At 40.1% G+C, this 22,037-nt stretch overlaps 1 protein-coding gene across 6 annotated transcripts in view; it reads left to right on the forward strand.

The window, feature by feature from the left end:
- Window positions 1-22,037, forward strand: part of LARGE1 (LARGE xylosyl- and glucuronyltransferase 1) — a 277,729-nt gene that overhangs the window by 196,422 nt on the left and 59,270 nt on the right. For all 6 annotated transcript variants that reach the window (XR_003990374.1, XR_003990375.1, XR_003990373.1 and 3 more), the window contains one exon: window positions 12,822-12,926. Coding sequence is in view for 3 of the 6 variants with exons in the window: in XM_030477990.1 (XP_030333850.1) it covers window positions 12,822-12,926 (105 nt within the window). In the remaining 3 variants the exon portion in view is untranslated. The remainder of the gene's footprint in view (window positions 1-12,821; window positions 12,927-22,037) is intronic.

Below are 22,037 nucleotides of genomic sequence, written 5' to 3' on the forward strand. Positions count from 1 at the left end.
TGCATTAGGAATGCAAAATTAACGAGGCTAGAAATAGAAGGGGAATAAGCAGGAATGAACAGAACCCAGTCAGTCACTGCAGAGGATAATTCTGTAAGAGGGAAAGTTCTGGATTTTTTTCCGGAAACCACTTTTACTTTTTGCATTTTCCTCTAATTCTTTCCAAAGAGAGCAAAGTTTGGAGTGCTTTTCTCACCAACATTGTTTCAGTATTCTTTTATCCTTTACTAGGTGGATTTGGGAATAGGCAGGTTGTTTAGGGGTGCTTTTTGAATTCGCATTCAGATGTGCATTTCCTTCTTTCCGGTTTGGCTTTTCCATACATTTATTCTTGTGGCTAAAAGGAGTTCTTCTTTTCCTCTCAATTGGTGCAACCACTTGTAGCTATTGAGTGTCAGTAAACAGACTTCCAAGGTTTCTCTGGTGATGCTTGCTACTGGGGCTTAAAGAGAACACGCTCAGTTGAATGCATACATGTATCACCTCTGTGTTTTGTAAGCCCAATGCAGAATATTTCCTTAAAACTGGATGCCAGAAAATTTAATTGTTCATAGACTTCTGATCTTCTCTCTTCCTGTATTAGAAAAGAGCAGTCAACACAAAAGTTGAATCCTAGACTAACAGAGCTTATCTCAAAACAGCTATGTGAGAAGTTTGAGTGATGCTTTTTCACAGATGCACATGACATGTGAGGCGGGCTGCAGTCTGGCCAGGTGGAAAGCCCATCAGCTTCCAGGAAGAGAACCAAAGAGACTTCTAAATAATAAGACTGGTAGATTTTTGCACTCTTTTTGCTTTTCACCCATATAATGTCAATGTTATCCGGCGAGCAAACTGCCAATAGTGAAGTCTGGGTCTTTCCCCATCTGTCTTGCTAAATGCCACTTGGAACAAGTGCCTTTTCATTTGACAATAAAATCAATGAATGAAATATTAGAGGCTTGAACGATATGATGTGCAGAATACATTATGGGAGTTGTTGTGTTTCAGTGGACAGCAAGTCTTGCCCTTTCTTCCCGTTATCATCAACATATCTGCTTAATGAAACTGGCACCTTCTGCTGGTCTCTCACCTCTTGCTTTTAGACTTTTAACTCTTTTGTAACACTTTAAAGTCTCTCTGTCTCAGGGCTGTGTAATAAAATTCTGCACTCTCTGAGTACTCCTGGGCTCACATTTTGTCTCAATTAAAGCCAGACCTGCACTAACTAAATAATTAAACAACAGAAAGGGAGAAGGAGCTTAAGCTGATTTTCGTAACACTTGATTTTATCCCTTTACTCAGTTGAGACAGCCTTTTTCCTCTTTGCTCTGAGGTATTTCAGAACGATAAGAATCACTCAGTGCTAAGCCAATAAACAGGGGGAAAAGGGAAATGTCAGTGCTGAGGTTCCTAAAACCTCTGGAATGCTCCACAAAGATTGATCTGCGAAAGACTGAAGAATAGGATTTTTAACTTCTTTTCCCAAGCCTTACTGGATTCACCACTTTGTTGTCATGCTAGCAAAATGTGTCATACATGTAGTAAACAGCTGTAAACTAAGAAAGTAAACAGTAACTAATGCTTACTAGCAATCCATAAGACATACCATACTATTCAGCCTTGCAACTCAAGGTACTGTGTGAGTGGCAGCTTCATAATTTTATCTCTGTACCAATCTTGACTCTGTAGTGTTGGACAAGGTTATTACAAAAGTGAGTCAGTGCTATATGTGATTTCAAGTTGAGTTTACGAGTAGACACATTTTCAGCAAGAGAACATCTCAAGCACTTTGCCCTGTAAATCCAAATGTCTCCAGGGTACAGGTTAAAAGACAGGGAAGGACATAGAGAAAGAACAGCTGTGTTCAAATTTAAGAGCAATTCTCTGTATGTTTATTAGGTATTTGCAATGGTCCATCTCTTGCTGGCAAAATAACTTGCAACACTGTGTCAGGATAAAATTTTCCGTTTTGTTCTCCAGGTTGTTCTTTTCTTCTTATATGCACATCCACTATTCAGCCTGACTGCAGAATCATGTTCAACTTAGGCTGAACCTCTACAAAGAGGTGACCCATCTGGGATTGCACAGCTGGTCAACATTAGAATGAGGAACAGATTCCGAGACTCTTGAGCTCATCACTTAAGCATGAGGCTTCTGGTACAGCCACTGTTTTGTTGTATCAGGGGGAAGCATCTCTTATTCTGTAGGCTCGAGATGCAAAACAGCAGTTTGATACCAAATTGTTGTTTGCTATCAAAGCTCTTATCATATTTCCTGATACAGGACTAATTGTGCTTAACCATTAGATCTGAACAAATGTTTGCTGTGTTAATCTTTCTTACCATCTGATACTCCTGATGCAGAAATAATTCTTAGCTGTAGTGTTTATGATCTCTAACCTGTCTTGAAGCACATAATTAAAATGATAGGTGAGCTGTTTACATAAACCAGTTGTCAGTATAGTAAATGCCATTAACAGCACTGGCAAGAAGTGATAGGCAGGTAGCAGCATCTTACTGCAATCTGTGTCTACCAAAGAGAATTTTTACCTACTCCTGAATTTTTATCTTAAAAAATCTGCATAGGCTGGTAAAGCCACATTGCCAAAGGCAAGTGCAGAGCTTGTTTATTTTTTAACAGAAGTAAACCAAATAAAGTGGAAAAATAATGTCAACATAGTTGGATTTTAATACCATGTACAATAACTTGGCAACCTTTTTCGCATTAAGTGGGTGGTTACAGCCCTTTTCTACTAAATATGGCCCTGTTTTTTTTCTGGTTCGGTTTGGGATTTTTACTTGTCACCAAAAAAAACAATCCTTTTCATTTTGTTCGTCTTGAGTTTTTTTCTGCCCCTGCTTCTACATTCTGGGACTTCTCTGATGCTCAGAGAAATTACTTATGGTACATACCTACTGATTTCTTTCTTACAAACAATCCTGGTGTGTCCATCAATTTAGAAGTTGTGTTCCTTTTATATAAAATGGAAAGGATTTTAATATCTTGCTGTTTATATATGATAACTGCCAAAAAGGATATAAAGTAGGAAGCTGTGCACAGTTTCCGTGAACAGTCTCCAGAATATAAAATCATAGAATCAGCTAGATTGGAAAAGACCTTTAAGATCATCAAGTCCAACCATTACCCCAGGGCTGCCAAGACCACCACTAAACCATGTCACTAAGGGCCTTGTCTACACAAATTTTGAACACTTCCAGGGACAGCGATTCCACCACTGCCCTGGGAAGCCTGTTCACCCTTTCGGGGAAGAAATGTTTCATAATACCCAGCCTAAACCTCCCCTGGCGCATCTGGAGGCTGTTACCTCTTGTCCTGTCACTTATTACTTGGGAGAAGAGATCAGCCACCTCCTTGCTATTAGAAAGCTCTTACCTACCCTCTGTCTCTAATTCGTTGCTAATAAGCAACAGTTTACTATTCCAACAACCTCAAACGCCAGTTACTGAAACCTGATGAAGTGTAGTGAAGCAGCGGTGTTATCCTCACTTTGCAGATCAAAAGTGAGGAGCAAAGAGCCAGCTGCTAACCTCTGTTACCCTGGTGTGAATCTGAGTTAAATTTGTTTGTTAGCAGTGGCAGCTTAAGGTTTACATTGCTACAGCTGAAATGAGCAGCTGCCTGAATGCCAAGTGGAAAATGAAGAGACATAACCCGGAATCCCAAAGGATGTACCCAAAGTAAATCTGTGGCAGAGCAGAACATAGCATTCAGGGATGTGGCGAGAAAAACTCAGCCATCAGTGGACCCAGTAAACTGACAGCTGCTCGAAAGACTAGCTGAGTGGGAATTTCTGCGTGATTACTGGCAGTGACAGTTCAGGCCCTAAGCTACTAAAAAGGACAGTGTCTCTCAGTATCTAAGAGCAGTGCTCTGCGTCTCACAAGTCCTGGCACCTGTTCATAGGTCACCACTCGCCCCCCTCTTGGAATCATCAAATATCACTCCATCACCACGTGCCTCAGTTTTTTCTGATGTAAGGAGGGCTCTCCTTTCCTTTGTAAAGTGCAACTAATGAAAGACATTGCATAGGAGTTAGATTATTGATTACACATTGCAGCCTGCTGCTCAGCTCTCTGTTACTGAGATGCATTTCACAGATGGGGTTTGTGCCCACAAGAATGTGCATATCAGGACCTTATCCCATTTATAAAATAGACACAGTTATGACAGGCAGAGTTGTCATGGTGCACAGACAGTTACTTTCATGCTCTTCAGATGCTCCTCGAAGACAGTTTTATTGCATGGTCTTTGGCAGCAAAAAAGAAAGCATTTTTTGTTCAGTGATCGTGTATTCCTTCATAGCACAAATTCAGGCCATGGTTTTAATAGCTTGTATATTCCTGAAATCTGGCACAGTCATTTAAAAATATCTTTTCTCTCAGATCAATGCCTGAATATTAAAAGTGATGGATTTGAATTGACTTTGTTCACAAGGATGTTTTGCTTCTTTCAGAGAAAGAAGTTTTCGATTTTCTAAGTGTGGGGGTTTATAGTGAATAAATTAAAAATTAAAAAGGAGACCATGATGAGGAAAAAACAGTATCAGGGCATACAGTCATTAAGCTGCCATCAGTGTGAATAAATAAGTGAGGTGTGTAGTCAGAGCAGTGAATACATCTTGCTGACCTCCTGCAGCCTGGTTAGGAAAGAATACTTGCCACCTGAGCAGGTAAGGGGTTCATGTCAAGTCTCCTAGTGCTGTAAGTTAGATGTCAGTTCTACTGCTGGGACATTTTTTGCTATTAACAGTGACATAAAAACTGAGGTCAGGAAGGACAAGTGAAGCTGGTATGGGCATCTCTTGCGATCTAGCTTACAACTTCACAGTGGTCAGGCTCATTCTTCCCCAGATTCCATGCTAGAGCACTTTTCCTGGCCATGTGTGGGGCATATCCTTTCCTGACAGACAGAAAACAGACAAAAACTTCTTGCATGTCCAAATCATAACATCTTCAAATCCTTCTGAAGTTGCTGGCAGCACAGGAGCCCAGTTATCATGGGCTCATGAAGCTTTGCTGTTGTCACAGAAAACCTTAAAAAGTTTTGTTACAAAGTGAAAGGTTTTTTTCTGCACTTACTCTCTTGTGTTCAGCTGCTGAGAATCCATTTCCCTGGAATTCTGCAGATGAAAGTGCTGCAAACATAAATGGCAGGTTTGCCAGCTTTGCTGTGGTTTGCTGGACTCCTCACTGTCTTCTTCATTTTTCTAAAAAGCTCCTTGGAGAAGAGGAGAGGATGCGTGGAAACCCAATATATTCTCTTCTTTTGATTGATTTCATTCTTTCATCTTTCCTTCTGAAGATCAATCAGAGATTTAGCGCTTTACCCCAACCTTTCTCAATACAATTCTGTATACTTCATCTTCTTGATCACCTTTTGTGTATGATTGCGCCTTTTGAATCCTCCCTCCTACCACCTACAAAACACTTGTCAAGTTTCTTTCTGTACAGACTCTTGCCGAGTTATTCTCTACTCTGGCTCAAGTTTCTGCAACTTCTTTTGCCCTGGCCACATCACCACCTCTGAGTACATCCAGAAGTCAGCTGATACAATTGCTTTAATCCTTGTTCCAGCATTGCCAGTGTCTTCCTTTATTCCTTTCACTAGCACCTTTCTCCTTCACTGAGTCAACCTGGCCCATCTTGTCTTGCCCTGCCCTTGGGGTACTCTATCTACCCCTTCTTCACTTATCTACACTTCTTTCTTGTCAGGTATTCCATGTCTGTCTTCTTTTTTCCTCTCCTGGCACCAGTGTGCTATCCAGTGTGATGCTCCCAGAGAGTAAGCTATCCACTCTTTTCCTGAGGCAGTCCTGCTGTACCTTCAGTGAGTTACTCCTTGGCCTCCTTCTCATCCAAGTTGCTCCTTAAGAACTGTCCATGCAGTTTCTCTCTATAAGCAATTAGTCCACTAAGAAGGACCAGTGGCTGTTGGGAAACAGCAATGTACTTAGTGCAAATGAGATACCAAATAAAAAAGTTAAACTGGTAGGCATTTTTCCCTGAAACTTGACTTTTTCATATTTAAAAGAGAATTAAACAGGAGAGACTGGCTCTTCCTGTATCTGCCTAGACATACACACCCACAACTGTATATTTTTATGCATGTATATATATGTGTGTGTATGTATATGCGTGTGTATGTGTGCACATACACCTATCATGCATACATCTGTTACATGCATGCACATTGTGAAATAAATGCACAGTGGAGGTTAAAGTATTCAATTTTGTTGAACACAGTGTATCCTGTACTGTACTGGCATAAGAGAAAATGTCATACCATGTTTCTGGGGACAGGCAAACTTGTGTTAACATACCCACCTACACTCATCGTAACATGAGTTACGCACAAGATTTCATGTGCATATTTTACACTGGATTCATGGTGAAATTTCTAAAAACTTCCTAGAAGAAAGTGCTGAGAGTTTTTGTGCTTGAAATATATTTTCAGAGGTAACTCAGGGCATTTGTTGCATGCGAAGACAGAGTCTTCTTTAGTGATGAGAAGGGACATGGCAGTAGGAAAGAGAATTGAGTTTGGGAGCAGGAAGAAACATGAATTGATATAGACAGTGCAAGAATTGCCCAGGGCATCAATAGTGAGGATTAAAAGCTTGAACTTGACAGTGATCTGAAGAGATAGATGTATGAGAGATGTGGCAGGAGAAGTGAAAGATTTTAGAAGCCGCATATTTTGTATGAACCGGTGCAAGATCAGGGACTAGAAGGCCATAGAGAAAGGGTCAGTCGCTCACGCAAGACTTAACGTGAAGTGCAATACATTCAGCTGGTATCAGTCAGCGCAAGTGCACTGATTTCATTGAAGTCACACAGATTTAGACCAGCTAAGGATATGGCCTCACACATTTCAGAAAAGGTGTCTTATGCAGGTTTTTAGAGGATGGAGAAAGATAAATCAGAAGGAGAGAAGAGGGAAGGGACATTAATAAAATATTTTAACGCAGAGTTGTGCAGAAAATAATCCATTTTCATTGTACCATTAGAGATTCAGCTAGTCCTGATTATGTTCATCAGACATGGTACTGGCCGATTTAGAAATGTTCCAACATTCAGAATATGTACGTTTTCCCCTATTCCCTCCTGTCACCTTTTTATCCTCTATTTCTGTGTCCCATTTTGGGAGCAGAACTCTGCAGTTCTCCTGATTCCTACCAAGCTTGAATCTTAAATTGTTGTTGAGTCCTTCTCTTGTTCTTTCAGCTTACACTGAAGACATGCATTTCTCTGGCAGTACTTCGCTGTGGCTCCAGCATTCATATCTATATTAAATTCTTAATGATATAAACCATAGTTGTTAAAGTAGTTAGAAGTAGCAGGCCAGAGTTATGCTCTGTCCTCCTTTAATAACCTCCACAGTGTAGAAATTGCTTACTTATGTTTTTAAAGGCTGAAAAATATTTCCACTTGCTTTTCACTTTGGAGGCCTGTACCAAATACAACTAAACCTTGTGAATGTAACAACCAGGAGAGATGTGCTGAACCAGATCTCTTGTGCGGTTATCAGCTCACCCTTTGGCCATGGGCAATAATGAGGTGGCACCCCACCCCTTCCCACCCCTCTAACATGTCTTTTTATCTTCTCTTTCTGGAAACAGCCTGATGTTCTGAGGACCATGGAAAGTGCATCTTACCTGAAGTATTTGCTGTGGGTCCGCTGCTCTTTATGTGATTGCAATAGAGTCATGTGAAAGCTGCTGTAGTCGAGAGCTGAGGTTAGACTCCTTTGTACCAAAGACTCTAGAGAAGGTGTAATTCTCTAAAACTAGGAAAAAAATCAGGGCAGAATGGGAAAATATTGTTCATAGGCACGAAGATTGTACTGGGCACCAAAGGAAACTAGCAGATACCAGATGCAACATAAATAAAAGCTGATATTTCTTCATATGTGTCATGTGCCACAAGTGACTGGAAGCCTGAGGACCACTATTAACAAGTGCCACAATAGAGCTGTGCTGTTGTACTCCATACTGCACAGCTGCTACTCCCTGCTGCTGGAGACACAGTAGTGTGTGGATGGAGCTTCAGGCTGGCCGCATGCAGGTGCTGTTATGCTTTCAGTAGAAGCTAGCACACAGTTATTACCTCAGAGGACTTGTATTTGCAGTATGTAAGACAGTCAAAATGGATGAGGGGTAAAAAGTTATTGTTATCCCGATTTTTATAAAGGGAGAATTGAGCAAGAGGCTGTTATGTGACCTGTCTGGTGTCACTCAAGAAATCAGTTCCAGAGCTAGGAGCTGAAGATGAGATACAGAGTCCCCAACAATGCCTGAATTAGAGGGTCACGCTTTCCCCTCCGTTAGCCACCGGAAATCTATGAAGTGAAAACAGAATCGAAGACATGGAGTTGTCAGGCTCCGAAGTATCTGGTTTTCCATGGAAACATCTTCTCAGCAACAACTAAGCTTTTGCAAGGAGAGAAGCAGTTCTCGTCATGCAAGAGCTGTCAGGAAGCTGTACTGTGCAAAATGCTATAGCTGTGCAGCTGCCTTCTGGAGAAGTCTCACCCACAGCCAGGCAGCTTACAGCCCCATTCCCGGCGATCCAGCTGTAATTCTGCCTGCCCGATAATTTTTCACCATGGTCATGCCAGAATCATAGCCCTGTTTTCTGTTGTCTGTCTGTTAGTAGTGATGTATGAATAAGTAGGAAAGACAGCTTCGTTTTCATAAGCTAACTTGTGCCTGGAGGAACAGAGAGTGCGAGGAGTGCTCTTAATCATAACTGCAGGGCCAGAGCAGCAAACAATGACAGAGCTTTTGCTGTTAGAGATGGTATTTTGTTATAATAACTCTTAGGAAGGAAGACACAGGCAGCTCAGAATGCTGAATGATTCAAATTCATTATGGTAGCCACCGTGTTCTCATCTGCTGGAGGAATAACTCACATAACTCTTTTATGCTTGCCTTCAACAAAAGGCCATTGTGGGAAGGAACTCTAGTCTTTCTCCTCACAAAATCTGAATTCAGACTGTGGTATGACCAGAGGTGAAATTAAGCTGGTGAAAGTTTCTGCAGAGCTGTAGGCACTTTTCAGGGAAGGCATGAAGAGTGGCAGAGAGACAGGCTGGGACTGATGGATGGTCAGAGAACTGAGAGCGGGGGGAGCGCTCATCATGCCTGCTCAACAGAAAACATGCATTGCTTTGGACAGTGCCTCATTTCTGTAACTTCGTAATGCATTTGGAAATGTAAATAACTAAATGAAATAACTGTTAATGCTCAGATACACTGGACAGATATTCTCACAATATATAAAAAAATGTTAATGAAAGCTTTGAGTGAAACATATTAGCTGTTCAAAATTGGAAGGGCAAAACTCAAGATTTTATTTTGTTTGAACTTTTAGATGCATAGAATAATGTGGTATACATGGCATCTATTATGCATCTGTATTATGTGCCACATTGATATTATATATAATATATGTATGTATATTTTCTTTTAAATATATATATAGAAAACTGAGGAGGGTTCTACATTTGCATGTGGTTATTTTGGTATCTTCAGATCAAGATATTTGGGAAATCTTTTTCCAGAGAATATTTCTGAATTTGAATTGAGGCTTTAAGCAACCTGGTCTAGTGGAAGGTGTCCCTGCCCACGGCAGGGTGGTGGAACTGGGTGAGCTTTAAGGTACCTTGCAACACAAACCATTCCATGATTCTATTATTCTCTGATGATTTCTTTTTTCTGTAGTGATTCAGAATGAAAACATATTTTGGAACCATTAATATTTACTATGCAGGTGCAGTTCTGGTTTCCTGATCACTTCTGCCCTAAGTCAAGATCATAGAGACAATGTAAAGAGAAATAAAAATATGTTCTTTGGCAGAGACAGCAATACTATTCCAGCCTAGAGAAAGCACAGATGTAAGTAGAGAAGATACAAAATACATCTTCATCTCTTTCTCCAAGGTGGTTTGGGAGACGTACCATCACATCTGCCTAGTAGGTTTTTCGACACCAGCAGGAGTTACGAACAGCCTGACAAGTTACGTAACGCTATACCCTAGGACAGTACCTGAATATGTGCAAATTCCTAGGCCATTGCAAAAGCAAACTAAAGTGTGTTAGCTAATACAATGTAGTTTGTATTTGTGACAAGCTAAAAGGACATCTACAGGCAGTTATACCGGCTCAGTTAATACACAGTAAGTCACATTATCTCTGATCCATGTATCTAAGCTCTAAAGCTTACGTGATGTTAATTTCTGCCATCAACCATGTCCCATATCAAACCTCAAGGGACACTGGTGAAAGCAGGATTGGTTTTGGTGTCTTCAAAAATAAAGGGAAAAAGGGAAGGGTACAGCTACAATAAATATGTGCAAACGTAATTTCCTGAGGCTTTTCAGTTTACCTTGAGATGAGAAATAATAACTGAGAAATAAGTATTTCAGGGGTACATTGTCAGAACTGAGATTTTGGGCTGGTAGGTGGGAAAGAAAAGCCATTAACAACCAGCAAGGTTTGTTCATTTTTTATTATTCATCAGCTGGAAGGCTGAACTCTGTGCCTTGTTGGGAAACGCATGAGGCTAAGATAATGAAAGCAGATTGATCCTCCTTGGTAAGGAAGTTCAATATCTGCTTCTTGCAAATGGAATTCTAACATTGCTTTTGATGTTACCAGTACTATCCAGAGAAGTATCTGTGGACCGCTGAGTTGTGAAATGCGCTGTTAGAATATAGGCAGGGTCACCCTCTTCCTACCAGCTGTGCCAATCCATTCCAGCCCAGCTGCACCTGCATTTTTTATTGTTTTTTTTTCTCATCCTTTACTAGCCATAGTAGTTTCTTACTTTGATTTAGTCTACCTCAACTGTGAGTGTTGATAAAGAACAGGCAGTCTTCCAGCACAGAATCGACAAGTGATGGTTTAATTGTGCCCTTGAGCTGTTTTTGGCTAGGGCTTCTTTCAGCCAGTTGAGATCCCTTTCATATTTCCTCGCAATATATGGCTCATGGCACCTCTTGTGCTGTCTAGTGTGTTCCATGTGTCTCACAGGTTAAGAGATCCTACAGTTTATTTGTATGAACAAATCATCAGTTGATTAGGCTGCATCTGCCTCTAACTTGTCATTTCCTTCATTGTCTTGTGCTTTGCCTTCTGTTAATATTACCAGTTTTCAGTAGCACCAATGGGGTGATAAATGTGTGGTGGTCTTTGATATGACCCATTCTGCTCTCCCTCAGATTTTCCACCTTCTTGAAAAGTGAGTTATGGAGTATAATGTAAAAAATTAAATATATGTATTACATGTAATCTATAATGGAAAAGGAGAGATGTCATCAGAAAATTAGGTCTGGCAAGGACTGGCATATTGTGATTAGGATAGAGTAGGATGATCCTGAACAATGGTGTGGAATGGACTTGGTAATTTCTCAAGGTTATTTCTATATTGATTTCCGTTCACTTCTTGAATGCTTTTGTAATGTTCTAATTTATTTGTTATATGCATCAGCCACTCACTGCTGCCCACACTCATTGAAACAGCATTTGAGGCACATGTGGGGGTTGCTGACAGAATTAGAGATATCACAGGAGAGTGTTGCAATCACCTGACCTATCCTAACGTCTTCCAACCTGATTATAAAGTCTGAATTAATCACTTCTATCTTTATGTCCTGCTTCCCAGCCTAATCTTGACTTGGGCCATACTAAAATCTTAGTTATACAGCTGTGGTCCTACATAAACAACATATAATGATCATTTAATGCTTTCAGTGCACTGCTGTGACCATACATCCAGTTTTATGAGCATAGCTGGGATTTCAAAATGTGCCTTCAGAGCATGATGCTTAATTGCTTTCTCAAAAGGTTGCAAAATAATCTCTAGTCCCAGCCTTGGTGCCCTCACTGAGTGGGTCTCTCTTGCAAAACACCATTTCGTTTCCTTTCTTTGAGTAGATCCAAAAGCAGTTTTCCCCTTCCCTCCATCCTCTGTCACCAGAGCTTTATTTCAATCACTTCTCTTATTTACATTTTATACAGCTCATTTTAGGATAGATAATTAAGTCCTTATCTATACAAACATTCATTTTTCAGTTGATTTTTAAGCAGTGCAAACCTTCTAGACACATTTGATTTAAAGCACATTTTACTCCAGATGAAGCCAGCTGCTAATCAATGTAAGCTAAACCAAAATAAGCCCATCCAGAACTGAAATCGTAATATCTGTGCAGCATTCCACACAGGCTTACCTAAATGACTTTTAAATTACGCTCTTAAATTAAAACAGTGCAACTTTCTTATGTAGGTAAACTCTTAGAATCCAATAATTTTCTGAGCAAAAGGGATTTCCTTTGTGACTGATAAAAAAAAAATCCCTGAAACTACTGGGGGGGAACATGGGAAAAGAATAATTTGCTATATTGAGCCTTGTTCTTCAATTATATTACCTCCATCAGAGTATGAACAGATCTTCATATCAGATGATCATTTTACCAACACTTACATCTCACTAGGAGGATTCTTCATCATTGTATTCCAAGATCAAGCAGCATTCAGACTTGTCTGGGTGATATATTTTTGTCAGCATGACAAAGGTTCCCACAGTGTTTAATTACTCAAACTAGGCAGGGGAGAAGGAAAGAAATGAGCCATGCTGAATTTGCTGTGCCAGGCTTGCTGTCTGTTGCACAAGCCGGCTTCTTCCAAACGTGGAAGGAGGGCAGCACCCAAACCTCTGTCTTCTCTTTCCACTGGCTTTCCCTCTCCGTATTTCCTGTTTGTTTTCCATTGATTGACTGTCTTTTGTCTCATGATCTTTTTGCAATTTGCTCATTTCTAGGGCAGCAGGTTCTTGGCTTGGTGGAGAACCAGAGTGATTGGTATTTGGGCAACCTTTGGAAGAATCATCGGCCTTGGCCAGCACTTGGGAGGGGCTACAACACAGGTAAGCCCTGGGGTTTTTCTCTGAATTAATGTTTCCACTGAGCATGCAGTCAGTCTCCTGTATGAGTCTACTCCTGTGTAGAATATGAGATGTGGTAACTTGCACCTCCCTTCCTAACCTACTGCAAAACTTGTCATTTAAAGCAGTAAAAATGATGCAGTGTGATGCATTTTGGAATTTCTGGTCCTTCTGGTGCTACTCTGAGAAGAATATATTCCTTCTCTAAGTGGTCTTTAGAGAGATTGTATGGCATCCATCAGGGAAGGATTGAGCTTCTCAGCAGTCTGATACATTCTCAGCACAATCTCCTACAAGATTTCTGTCCATGATGAAGCCTTTGTAGGCCCAGCAAGAGGGAAAGAACAGGGATCAAGGCTCATTTATTGTAGAGAGGTAATGATATCACAAAATGTCAGCCCAATAAAGATATAACTCCTCCAGGACAGCAACAGAGTCATAATTGTCCTAATAAAATGCAAACTACTGGCCATCAGTTTCTGCTGCCGTGAGAAAGGAATAAAGGCACTAGATCAGAGAATTTGTTAGGTTACAAGAGAGAGGTCTTCCCTCTGATTTGTGTTTGGTATGTAAGAAAACATACCAGGTGCATAAGGAACACGCACGTACATCTAAATCATTCCGATGCTAGGCATTACATGCTGATGCAGTGGGTTAGGTTCCTTTTCTATTTGTAATAAAAGGGCAGAACAGATGGTGAAGCCTCCAGTTAGAACAGATGAGTCCATTTAAGTATCTCTGCACTATCAGGAAATTATTCACCATAAGAGAGGTTTTGCTTTGCAGAAGTATATTCAATTAAATTAAACAGACTAACTAGGAAAAGGATTGCACAAGTTGTGATTGGGTCTGCTGTATTTCTATATTCCTTTGTCTATTTGGGGCAATCACACCAGTTTTTGTAAGTTCGTATTTCAGCTTCTGCAAAGCATCTCTGTTCTGTGAAAATGTTCAAAAGGATGGCCTAACAGAACACAGATAGATATGGATACAAGATTTTGGCAAAAGAAGTTTTTGTTTCCTGGCTCTCCACTTGCCAGAGCAGAATTGCATATATAAAGATTTGGGCTGCCCACTCCTGCCCCTCGCTCTTCCAAAAGCATTAGACAGAGCTAAGTTTCATGGATTTGTCCTGAAAATGAAAAGCTTATGCTATACACAGCTAAACCTGTTGATGTCAGTTCAGTTCACTGTTACACCACAAAGCAGTATCTTTTGTGCTACTGAGAGATAATCACCTTTATATGTACTTTCTTTCTGCTACATTTTTGCTTTCTCCTTTCAGACGTTTTAACGCTGGCAGAAAGTGTCACGACTACATAACATTAGAATAACCCAGAAATGTATAATGGATAGTATGTAAAAATGCAATTAGATAAATCAAAATGCTGTAAAGCTTTAATTTATATTGTCTTAACTTACTGTTCCAAATGGTTTATAGGGACACCAAATGCCAGAATATCACAAAATTCTTCCACCGAAAGCAAAAATAATTGAATGCCTGCAGTCCTTCAAATAAATTGCATGTGTTAATTCCTGGTATGTGTTAATACGTACCTACCAGGCTATGCATAATCCTGATGATGATTTTAGTCTGCTCACAATTCCTTTCTTCAAACAACTCACCTGTAGTTCTAAAAAACTTAAAAATAAAGATAAAAAAAGCCCAAAACCAACCCAGAAGGTAGATAATGAATGGAAGATTGACAAGTGATCATAAGAAGTGGAATGATATTTTTTCAAGTACATGCAACAAGAGGTCACTGAGTGAAACAGTTCAAGTTCTGAGAAGTAGCAAATGATGTTATTGACAGAATCAGCATCATTTACTGTAATTTTCTTAATTGAATTTATTGTTTGCCTCAGTAATCTAGCAGAGATTGGAGGTATAAATATTTCAAGGAAGATGAAATATGAAGTGAAACCGGAGCTTGTTTGATGTGTTCAGTAAATTAAAATAATTGTCACTGAATGCAACACTTGGCCAAGGAGGATTCAGAAAACTAAGGGTAGGGGGAGGAGAAGGCAGGAAAGAGAGACTGTAACTCTAAGCAAAACATTCATAAAAGGCAGTGGGCTGGGAAAAGAAAGACTTAGAAATTCAGGTGCTTAGAGCTGTACTTAGGAGCAGTAAAAGGGCCCCAAAACGCTGAAACTTTAATGAGCTAAACAAGGCTGGATCAGACAGACTTTGCTTTTGCTCTTGGGAGAGTGTTTACTACAGACCCAGGGTAAAATCCTAAGAAAAGATTTTTATGTGAGCCTCTTGAGCCAGACCCAAGCCTGGCAGGTTTGATGCAGAAGCATCCCTCCAAGTCAAAATTATTCCACTGCTTCCTCCCAGTTTCTGAAGGAAATAATTTATCTTTCACTCGTACTTTTCTAAGTCTGAGTCGCTCTGGCCGACGTATAGGTTTGGGGGAGTCCCAAAAGACAGATACATAGAAGCCAAAGGTATGTTTGTTCTTTCTCCACTAGCTCTTTAAACACAGTAATCATGTGTGTTCTCCTATTACTGTGTACCCAGGCCAAATCTCCTGACAGCCAATACAGATTTTCAAGGGAAGATTTTTTGGGGTTGTTTTTCATCCTTCTTCCTCATTTGCACAGGAAGATAACTTTTTAAAAGTGTGTGTAGGGATAAACAAGGGATAACAACTTTAAACTGACAAAGGGGAGATCTGAATTAGACATTAGAAAGAAGTTCTTCACTGTGAGGGTGGTGAGGCACTGGCACAGGGTGCCCAGAGAAGCTGTGATTGCCCCAGCCCTGGCAGTGTTCAAGGCCAGGTTGGATGGGGCTTGGAGCAACCTGGTCTGGTGGAAGGTGTCCTTGCCCATGGCAGGGGGCTGGAACTGGATGAGCTTTAAGGTCCCTTCCAACCCAAACCAGTCTGTGATTCTATAATCCAAATCACACTTTAATCCATGGTAATATAATCTTAGGAAAAACAGACCAAACTCAAAACTCAGTTCAGTGACAATTTAATTGGTGATTAAAATACTCTTAGTTAGAACCATTCTTTATTCGAGATAATATTCCCTTCCTCAAGCCATTTTAAACACAGTTTTTTCTGTACCACAAAGGTACCCAAGTATTTTCTGTACCTCATTGGCCAAAACTGAGTAGGCTGCTTAATCAAATGCATTTTTATGTATGGTCCACTCCATTTTCCCTGTCTACACTGTTAACTCTTACAGACTCCTCACACACTAGTTAGAGTACACTTTTCTCTGTATCATCTCCATTGTCTTTCACTGACCAGTCCTGTGCTTTCTAAAGTATTGCCTGAGGTGCACTATGATTTTTCTCTTTACAGATGTTAAACTGACAGCTCCAGAATTGGAGCTTGATGTTAATTTCTGAAGTAACAGTCATCTTAGTCCTCAGAAAAATATCTTGTCAAAAAAGTTCTAAACGTAAAAGCTTTTAGTACTTTGTCTTCTTTATGCTTTCCATCATGGTGGAGAATAGCTTTTAAAAGCAGTTTCTGGTGGCTGTTACCATGATTTCAGACCACTTCCTCAGCTGGTGTGAATCACCCCTGGCTTCTCTGGCTTTAGTGCAGCAGGGCCAACTTATATCAGCTGTGAACGGATTCTATGCCTTTCAAGTGGAGCTTTAGGATGGATCTGTGACTGTAATTTGGGTGCCAGGAGGAGCATTTATAAAAGCCTTGGCAGAGGGGATTTCAGACTTCTAGACTACAGGAGCCCATGCTGAGAGTTTGAGGCTCATCTGAAATACACTGCCTCAGTGCAACTACTAGATACAGTAAGGATGTGTCTCAACAGCTTGAGCTGAGGACTCATACTCCCACGCTGAGAGATGTCACTTTACCAGATTTGTGGATTGAGAACAGAAGGGAATGGCTAGCACCTAACATTTACCAGGCTACGTGTGCACTGTGCATTATTACTCCCATGTTTGTAGTGACTGGAAGAATGCTAGAATGAATCTCTTTATTGTTTCCCTGGAAAAAAGGACCTATGAAAGATGAATTGGAAGTGAGAAGCATATGTTGTGTCATTTTTGCATAATTTTTAGCAATTGTAAATAAGAAAAACAAGCATAGGGCAGACTGTTTATATGAAGTTAGACTAGATCACATCTTGTGCTTCTTCATGATGATACTGAACATCTTCAATGCAGAAAGCAAATGACTAGTAAAACAGAGCACAATGGGGTGGTGGTGGTCATGGAACTGCCTGTGGTCCTGCCCTGGAAACACGGAAACCGCTTTCATCTGCACTCCACGGGCCTCTGGTCACAACATTATGATAATGGACCTGATGTTAAGAAGTGCTGAACACTTTTAATTTAATCAGACATTTATGAGCTTGGTTTGTTTTGGGTTTTGGTGTGTGGTGTTCCGCCCCCCTCCCCCAATCCTCACAATTAATGCTTTATATAGTTATTGTTGCCTAAGTCTAGATTGATCTGTTACCAAAATGCCTTTCCCTCCCCCTGGAAGAGTCAACAAACTATTCCACAGATTCTGACTAAAACCACTGCTTTTCTCTATGGTGTAAAGAAAGGAGTGTAGTGGTTGCTTGAGAGGGAAGATTTTTTCCAAATTGTCTCAGCAAATGCAGAAGTCAGAATACTCATGGTTTATGGAACCTTTAAACACCCCTTTAAACATCAGGGCCTGACTCAGTTTAGCCATGTCCTCTCTAAAAGCCATTGCAGTATTCCTACCTGCCATTACATAAAACATTAGTCTCATTTGGTACAGGAACTGGTATCATACAGGTTTGGTTGTAAGTACAGAAGCCTTTGCAAACAGATGAAAAATTATTTTAAAGATAAAAAAAAAAGAAGAGAGGAAAAAATCCAACACCATTGTCAAGGCAAAAAGTAACATTTTCTTCATCCTACTCAGGTTCACGCTGTACCGGGTTTTTTGTTAGATTTTTACTTCTTTAAGGTACTGTGAGCTCATTCAGCAAATAATTGTTTTCAGTGCAAAACATAGTGATATACCTGTGCTTTATAACACATGAAGATGCATTTAAAGTACAGGTGTGTGCACATTGTATAGGTAGTAGTTTAGGAAGTGCCAACACGTTGCTTTTAGGCTCAGCAGGAAATGTCGGTCTGTTTGTGTCAATGTTGGGAAGCTAAAATGATAATTCTGCCTCTGATGACCACATCCCTTTCTTTGTTGGCTATACGCTGTAGCTTGCACTTAAAAATACGCTTTCTTAAAACTGACTGCTCTCAAAGAATAGCTTCCTTTCCAGTCTTCCTCATACATTTTCTAAACCATGTGATGTACTCAGAACTTGTTTACAGCACGCTTGACATTTCTGAAATGAGGGTCAATATGTATTTGATTTTGAAAATGGTGCCTCTAGTTTGAGAGGCCTATCCATGTAGTAATGGCATTGCTGCAGCTGAGTTAGTCTACTTTTTATTGCATACCATGAGATACATCCTCTGCTCCTTAGCAATTGAATCTATGAGACCCTGCAATAAATGTCTTTTTTTAAAAAACAACACCTGACTTTCTTTGTAACACTGAAAACTTTCATCTCCTAAGAAACCTGTGATAAAAAACCAATGGCATTCAGACAGTCTATACCAGATTTTAGTTTCCATTGTATTGGAGTAAATAAAAAGTGTTTCTTTTTAGTTGCTTAAATTGTCCTATTTGGGTTTTTTCTTTACTGGTCTGAGCTGAGTTCATAATGTAAAGTTCTCCATGTAATGTACACAAATAGGACACATATATGTATCTAATCTAACAATTTAAAGAATCATTTGAAAGTGTGGTATTTTTAGCTTGATCAAGACAATTCTTTATGTGAACATAGTTTGATGAGTAATTATGCTGTCCAGCACTCTGAAATGCCCTCTCTTTATTGTAGAGAGACCATCATTAGCAGGTTAAATTTAGATGAAAGACTCACACATAAAAGCTTAGTAGAGTATCCAGGTGCCTAAACTGAGAACAGAAATTTCTATTATATGACAGGAGAACCCCAGGCAAATGCATAGTATTAGTAAACCCAGTGCTTTTTCTTCTGAAGTGCAAGTTCACTTTCCAGTTTCTCATTGTGCTTATAAAAGTGATTGAAAGGCAGTTCTGTTTTGCAGGTACGGAAACAGAGGTTTTAGCCGTAGTCCCAAAACAAAGAAAGAGGCATCACTGTTGGACTCCATCTTTGGAGTCTAACAGGTAGCTGGGTGCCTGTCACAGAAAGTAACAGAGTAACTAAGATTTCTTTTCTACGCTTTTATGTCAAAGCTGTCACCTCTAAGTGAGTGCCAACAAAAAACAGTTTAATTTGGTCATAATCAGATGATCAGATCAGAAAGGATCTCCAGAGATCTTCTGGTCCTCTTCCCACTGAAAGCCAACTCATGTTGCTCAGGGCCTTTTCCAGTTGAGCGTTTAGTATCTCCAAGGATACCTCCCAAATCAGCCTGTTCCCGTATTTTGATACTGTCTTGGTAAAAAAGGTAAAAAATAGAAGTAAAAATTCCTAATTCATAATCAGAATTTCTTTTGCTGCATTTTTTGTCAGTTATGTCTCATTCTGTCTCTCTGCATCTCTTAAAAAAGCTTGGCTCCATTAAGTACTTGTAGACAGCAATAAGAGATCCCCTCAGCTTTCTTTTCTCCATGTAGAACAAACCCAGTTCTCTCAGCTTCTTGTACATGTTCTTCATGCTTCTAACCATTTTGGTTGCTCTCCTCTGGACTTCCTCCAGAATGTCAGTGTCTAGGTTTCACTAAGGAATCCAAAACAGTGTACTTCAGATGTGGTCTTAAAAGTGCTAAGTAGAGAGTGGTAATCACTTCGCTTGACCTAAGGGGGCTGGCTAATGGAGCCCAGGACGTAGTTGGTCTTCTTTGCTGCAAGCTTGCATTGCTGCTTATGTTCAACTTGCTGCTCACCAGCCCTCTAGGACTTTTTCTGAAAAGCTCCTTTCTATCCAGTTATCCTCCAGCCTGTGCTGTCCATTCAGGAATAGTCCTGTGCAGAGCTTTTCGTTGAACTTTATGAGCTTTCTCTTAGCCCACTTGTCCAGCCTGCCAAGGTCCCTCTCTATAGAAGCCCTGTCCCCAAAGTATTGGCCACAGACCCCAATTTGGTGTCACACGTGACGTTGCTGAGGATGTGTTCTAGCTCATCTCCATCTCATTAATCAGGATGTCAAACAGCATCAAACACAGTATCAACTCTGGTGGAATACCACTTGTACCTGGTTGCAATCTGAATGAACACAACCCTCTGAGCCTAGCAGTCCAACTTATTTTGCAGGCACCTTGTAGTCCACTTATCCAAACTATAATTCAGTTTGCCTATATGAGCATGCTGAACAGCTCCACACACATTTTTCTCCTTATGCAAATGCATCCCCCTATTTCTGTTGTGAACCTAATCCTGTCTCTCTGTTACTACAAGAGAAATGGTCATGGAGGGAGGATTGACCTGCAGCTGACCTTTAGGTTAAATCATTGCATTAAAGTACATGGTGTTTCCTGTTTCTTTGTTCAGGTTTTTTTAATGCTATAATTAATTTTTAGGCTTGTTCATTCTGTACGGCTGCTTTTATTTCCTTAATCCATTTCTTAGACTGTTCTATTCCTCCTGAATTTCATCCAGTCAATAAACTGCCTATTAGAGGGAAAGAAAAGTTGTCTGGTTGCTTGTGAATGCAAAACCCCAAACCTCTTTGTCATCCAACTATAAAGAAATACTTGAGAGGCTGTTCAGCCCATGAGTCACATCTCCTCCTCTGTTCCTAGGGCATTGACTGAACACCAGACCAAGAAAAGCTATGACGGGTTCGTGCTCACTGTGCCCATCCCTTGTGGACCTCTGTTAGTATTAGAAGCCAGCCAAAATAATTATCACCTGTGCAGGGTGCATTTTTCCTATTCACATAATCCAAAGTGGAAACCTTGTAAAATTGTTGACATTTCAAACCCTATTAAATATGATGCTTTTGAGAGGATCAAAACCAGAAAACCTCACATAATTTAAAGCAATGGTCCCTGTTACCTTTCACTTTTTGCTGCTTTCTGAGGAAGAAAAATATATAGATAAGCATCATGGATAAGGTCCAGATCTGATATAAATGCCTAAGTCTTGCATTAAAGAGACCTAAGCTGATTTATAGGAGCTGAGGATCAGGAGATAGATTTTTTTCTTTTAAAGGTTGGCGATTCTTTGTTGGAGAGTCCAAGATAGATTAGTTTTGGAAGATGTACTTGCTTTTATCAGGACAAATATCCTGCAAATTCCAGCAAACCTCCTCATTTTTTAGCCATGAAAACAAGGTTTGTGTGATCCGTTTTTCCAAACATCCTGCACAGGACTGGACCTCCTGCACAATAACCCTGTACTATACTGTACTATACTGTAATTCCTCTTCAGGACGGCTCACCTGAAGTCCAGTTAATCTGGGTTGATGTGGAGTTGTGACACTCACTCACACTTCTGTGTTTTCAAGCACTGACATGTAAAATTGTACACTCAGAAAGAATGAAGAGTTGCATGAGAGTCAGTCCAGGATAGATAATCAGACGAACATGACCTTCAGGTTTAATACAGTTGTCAAAATACTTTGTGTGATCATTGGATGTATAAACCGGGACATTTCAAGTATGAGAGCAAGAGATTATATACTTCCTTTTGTATTGGGTGTAGACTTTTTACTCCTGACATACTGGATGTCTATGCTGTCAGATAGCTTAGCTCCCTAGGTTGTTCTTTGCTCTTGGCACCCTAATCATCCACAGGACATAGAAATCAGTTGGTACCCTGTCTTGTCTTTGCCAAGAAAAAAGAAAAAAGAAATTGAGTGTAATTTTTTGATAGTTCACTCTAGGAAGTATTTCTGGAAGGTAGAATGGATAGGACTATGCTCTGTTTGGCACCTCTTTCCAGTCCTTCAACACTGCATCAGAAGACTTTACACTCTCCAATATTCCTACGTGCCTTGATGACATTCTCCAGTGCACACAACATAGACCTTCAATTCCTTGCTGAAAGCTCCAATCTAGAAGATTGTAACATGGCTCTCTCATAATGTTGGATACTAAGAAATGCAAAAAAAATAATTGTTATGTCTGA

The sequence above is a fragment of the Strigops habroptila genome, chromosome 3, assembly GCF_004027225.2.
Source record: "Strigops habroptila isolate Jane chromosome 3, bStrHab1.2.pri, whole genome shotgun sequence".
Lineage (NCBI taxonomy): Eukaryota > Metazoa > Chordata > Aves > Psittaciformes > Psittacidae > Strigops > Strigops habroptila.